This window comes from Otolemur garnettii, unplaced genomic scaffold (assembly GCF_000181295.1).
Source record: "Otolemur garnettii isolate 467f Iridium unplaced genomic scaffold, OtoGar3 scaffold00017, whole genome shotgun sequence".
In the NCBI taxonomy this organism is placed as follows: domain Eukaryota; kingdom Metazoa; phylum Chordata; class Mammalia; order Primates; family Galagidae; genus Otolemur; species Otolemur garnettii.
In genome coordinates, this window is record NW_003852412.1 from 11,293,745 (window position 1) to 11,298,806 (window position 5,062).

Sequence of the window (5,062 nt, forward strand, 5' to 3'; positions counted from 1 at the left end):
AAAAAAAAAAAAAAAAGAATTCAATTGCCATAAGTATAATGGTAAATTATTATTTTTTCACTTGAAGATATAAAGACAAACTTTTAAAACACGAGATTTTATATTACAGTTGTCCCTTTGTGTCTGTGGGTTTTACTTCCATGGATTCAACCAACCTGAGATAGAAAATATTGAGGGAAAAAAATGGATAATTGTGTCTGTACTGAACATGTATGAACTTTTATTTTCTTAATGCAATAACTATATAGCCTTTAAGTTGTATTGGGTATTATAAAGATCTAGATGATTTAAAGTATATGGGAGAATGTGCATAGTTTATGTGCAAAACATACCATTTTTGTTTTCCTCTGTGGCTCACTTTCTAAAAATTTGGGGTAAATATGAGGGTGCATATGAATAGGTTACATTATTTGCACTATTTTATATAAGGGACTTGATGATCGGTAGATTTAGGTTTCTGTGGGTGGGCCCTAGAATCAATACCCCATGAATGCTGAATACAAAAGGATAACTGTATAGTATATAAACTTATTTTGTTCTTTTATTCTCAGTGGAATTTCCCTGAGAAAAGTGGACCCAATTTTCTAACTTAAAATAATTTGAAAATTTGTGATATTTTTGAATTCTAAGAACTTAAGAAGAAAATTGATTATAACTGTGGAAGTTATTAAATACGCTGCATACCTGTATGTTGGTGACTTTAACTTAATGTTAATCCTTTCTCATTGCTAATATCCAATATATAGCAGAATTTAACAAGTTTGTTTTAGTCAGAATTTCAGCCAGTAAGTAAGATTTTCAGCCAGAATTTTATGGGTAGCTTTTAGCTATCTGTATGATATGTTTTTTCATAGCATTTAAATTAATGTTCTCTCACTTTCTTCTTTGGCAGATGAAGAAAAAATTTGGCCCCCATGTATTAGAGTAATTGTTATTAGATCACCGGTGTTGCAGACAGGATCACTTTTTATCATTACAGCTGTAAACCCTGCTACAATTGGAAGGTAAAAATAGTTAATATTATTGTATCATTCTTTCAGTTATTTCAAAAAGGCTTTATTGAATATGTATTGCATATCAAGCATTATTCTGTGTGTTCTGCATACACAGAGGGCTAAGTCAAGATCTCTACCCTGAAAAAGCACAGTTTGAAGGAAAAAAAGACCACTAGTTACTGTGTGAAACTTCAGGAAATCTAGAGTAGGAGTAAGGAAACCGGATGATCTATAACTAGGAGACTTACAGCAGTGGACTTCCATTTTAACATTGTTTTTAAAAATTCTTTCCATGTCACTTTGTAAGTGCTCCCTTTATATAATAATACGCTTCATCACTTCTTGGCCTTTTGGTTAAGATCAAGTAAGTATATGATAGTCTTAAAAAATTATTAAAGGCACTTTGCTTAACTCTACAGAGAAAAAGATATGGAACATACTCTCCGAATCCCTGAAGTTGGTGTCAGTAAGGTAAGTAAGCTCTTTGTTTTTCAAATATAGGCCCTAGATATAATTTGTAAAATATCGTCTGGTCTGGTTTTTCTCCATTTCATAGGAAGGTTAATATTCAGTGTAGTAATGGTAATGAAGGCAATGCAAATTTGTTTACTACAGTGCTTGAGAAAAAAGAATGCTTTGTCACATTTTGAATAAACTAAATTATGCTTATTTTTGCAACAGCCTGGAGTAGGAGTAGAAAATGTAGATTAATTTTGGGATTAAAGTAGTACCTACTTAGTAAATATTTATGTAGAGAAATAAATACACTGCATTTTATGGCAATTCAAAAATGAATCATGCCTGGATTCAAGCTTCTTCAGGAGATGATTCCCTTGAGCCTGGAGTATTTTTCAACCACTTCAACCATCCAAGGCTCTTGTTTACAGTTTTTCTCTATTGAGACGCTAATGATTTCAGAAAAAAGAACAGTTGAGTTTTCAAAACAAACAGTGGTAAGTTACTAAATAAAAAAGTAAGTTGCCAGCCACATACACCAGAGCTGGCAGTTCAGACCTGCCAAACAACAATGACAGCTGTAACCAAAAAACAGCTGGGTGTTGTGGCGGGTGCCTGTAGTCCCAGTTACATGGGAGGCTGAGGCAAGAGAATCCCTTAAGCCCAGGAGTTGGAGGTTGCTGTGAGCTGTAATGCCACAGCACTCTACCCAGGGTGACAGCTTGAGGCTGTCTCAAAAAAAAAAAAAGGTAGGCGAGGCTTACAAACCGAGCCCCTTTATACTTCATGTTTATCTTTTCTTTACTTTGCTGTGTTTTTCCTCCTCTTTTCCCCCTTTAATCATTCCTGTTTTGTTTCTATTTAATGAACTATAGTGTGAATCTAAAGCAGATTTTAAGTGATTTGGGGGGTTTTGGGAATGAAGTTTGCTTCCCATTATGAATTTGAAGACTAGTTATTTTCATTCTGGGCTCACTGATTTGGGGAGAGGGAAAATCCTCATGATCTTAACTCTAACCAAATTATCTGGCTTTTTTCCCCTTTTACTATGATCCTTGATTCTCCCGCCTTCAAAGAAAACCTGGTCTTGTAACTTAAATACCAAAGAAGTCCTTCTCCACCTCAGTCTAAAATATAGGTGGTTCTCCAGGCAGTTCTGTTTTTTCTTTCCTTCTTTTTAACTAACATCCAGTAGTGGAATAGCTAGTGAAATCAGTTTGATAGTATATATGACACATAGCCAAGTAGAGGAAACAAATGTTTTAAAAATTACCTTCTATTGATGATAGGGGGAAAAACAGAAACAAATACTTACACACTGGGTAGAAGACTGAGTTTTAAAAAATGGTAAAAATGACAGGCAAAATAATTTTGACTAAGTTTCAAGTTCTATAAACATAAATGTTAAACAAATTTAAAAAGCAGACTAAGGCAGTCACAACAAATAGGACAAAATACCCTCTGTATTTTAAGAGCTCTTTCAAATTTACTTTTTCAAACTTCACTGTGACATGAGTAGGTCAGTGAGCAAAGGACATACGTAGACTATTCATAATGAAGGAAGTATCATGGCTGATATGACAAACCAGTCTTACTAGTAGTGTAAGAAAAGCAAATGAAACTAAGGTGTCAATTTTTATTCATCATATTTATTAAATATTCTGTTGGGAGCATCATTTAGAGCAGCTTTTTGGAATAGAGTTTGGCAATATCTAAAGACTTGTAACTTTATTTAACCCTCTTCTAAATTCAATTGGGAAAAAATATACATTTTTTTCTCTACATAAATAGAAAATTTACAAAAGATGGAAACTTAAATACCTAATAAATACATTATAAGAAAAACTTTTCAGTAGTAATTAGGGAAATGGAAATCCCATCCACAAGACTTTATTTCATACCTCTTAGCAAAAATGAAATATTAACAATATCAGGTTTTGGTTAAGGATGTCTAGAGCAACAAGAATCTCATATGCTAATGGTGGGAATATAAATTGGTACACCCACTTTGGAAAACTATATGTCGGTATCTGATAAAATTTAAGATTTGCATTTACTATGATTTAGTGATTCTATTCCTAAGTGTGTACCCCAGAGAAACAACTTCCATTTTGTATATAAAAAGATTGCATGTGCAAGAAGGTTCTTAGCAATAAAAAACCTTGGGAAAAACTCAGATGTCCATTATTGGAAAGATAGATAGATTGTGGTATCCCTATACAGGGATTACTGTTCAGTAAAATGAATGAACTACATCTGTGTACCACAACTGGGTGAACCTCCTACCTTAATGGTAAGCCAAGGAAGCAAAGTAAGAAGAATATATAAACAAAAAGGTATGAGATAGGGAGGGAGTGATGAGTCCTGAATATTGAAGATCTGGAAGATTTCTCTGAGAATTTGGCCTTGAGTGTTTCAAATTACATCGCTTGTGGGTAGAATGCTGTGGCATCATCATAGCTCATAGCAACCTCAAACTCTTGAGCTTAAGCAATCCTCCTGCCTCAGCTGCTGGGACTGTAGGTGCCTGCCATGATACCTACAGTCCTAGTTTTTCTACTTTTACTAGAGATAGGGTCTCACTCTCGCTCCGGCTGGTCTCAAACTCCTGAGCTCAAGTGGTCGATCTGCCTTGGCCTCCCAGAGTGCTATAGGATTATAGCGTGAGTCACCACACCCAGTCTCCTGTTTTGTATTAATGATTTTTAACTGTTATGGACAAAGTAGGTGATTATAGCTTAGTATAATGTAAACTATATTAAAAAAATAAAAGAGGTAGGGCAGATGCTAAATTATTAATGGTAGTTAATGATAGAATTACATTTTTTTCTTCTGTAAGCTTTACATTATTTACCAGAAGCATATAATTTGTGTTCAGAAGAAAAGTATTAAAAGTTTCCCAGTAGTAGTCAGCTGTTGGGACAGAACCATTCCTGTGATGGTGTTACACTCCCAGAAGAGGAATGTCTTGTCGTCTTTATCCAGTTGTATCCATCACTGTTAAGGTGGTGTCTGTGACTGGTACGAGGCAGAACTGTGCTTCCTTGAGAGTGTACTAAGCATTCACTTTGCTTAGTTCTAGTCTGGGCACAGACACAAAATGAAAATAAAAAGGAGAAAAAAATTATTCAAGATTATATTATGAGAGATTAAAGTCTACATTATATCACAGAGAAATTGTTACCCATAGTTTAAAAAAAGTGTAGTACTTTATAATTGCTTGATTTTTGTTTTTTAAGTTTCATGCAGAAGTTTATTTTGACCATGACTTGCAAAGTTATGTCCTTGTGGATCAGGGCAGTCAAAATGGCACAATTGTTAATGGAAAACAGATTCTTCAGGTGAGTATATATGTATTACTTGCACATTATTTAAAAAACTAAACTGAAATTTTTTATTCCTGAAGGCCATAGTCATTATAGATATTATTTAGTTCAGATTGGAGTCAAATCCAAATGTGTTATTTGGAAGGGAAGTCTTAGGTCTAAAACAGTATATAGCCAGGTGCAGTGGCTCATGCCTATAATCCCAGCACTTGGGAGGCCGAGGTGGATGAATTGCCTGAGCTTACAGGTTCGAGACCAGCCTGAGCCAGAAGTGAGACCTCCCCC

At 34.6% G+C, this 5,062-nt stretch overlaps 1 protein-coding gene and 1 non-coding gene across 3 annotated transcripts in view; both read left to right on the forward strand.

The window, feature by feature from the left end:
* AGGF1 (angiogenic factor with G-patch and FHA domains 1) overlaps positions 1-5,062 on the forward strand; it is a 30,224-nt gene that overhangs the window by 14,169 nt on the left and 10,993 nt on the right. The window contains exons 7-9 of one of the 2 annotated variants that reach the window (XM_003785929.3): positions 893-1,004; positions 1,415-1,466; positions 4,691-4,792. In XM_003785929.3, the coding sequence (XP_003785977.1) occupies positions 893-1,004; positions 1,415-1,466; positions 4,691-4,792 (266 nt within the window). The remainder of the gene's footprint in view (positions 1-892; positions 1,005-1,414; positions 1,467-4,690; positions 4,793-5,062) is intronic. The other variant, XM_023510951.1, reaches the window with a different exon arrangement.
* On the forward strand, positions 4,350-4,549 carry LOC111723982. The gene has a single exon (XR_002772377.1). It is a non-coding gene; the product is annotated as a small nucleolar RNA SNORA74 (small nucleolar RNA).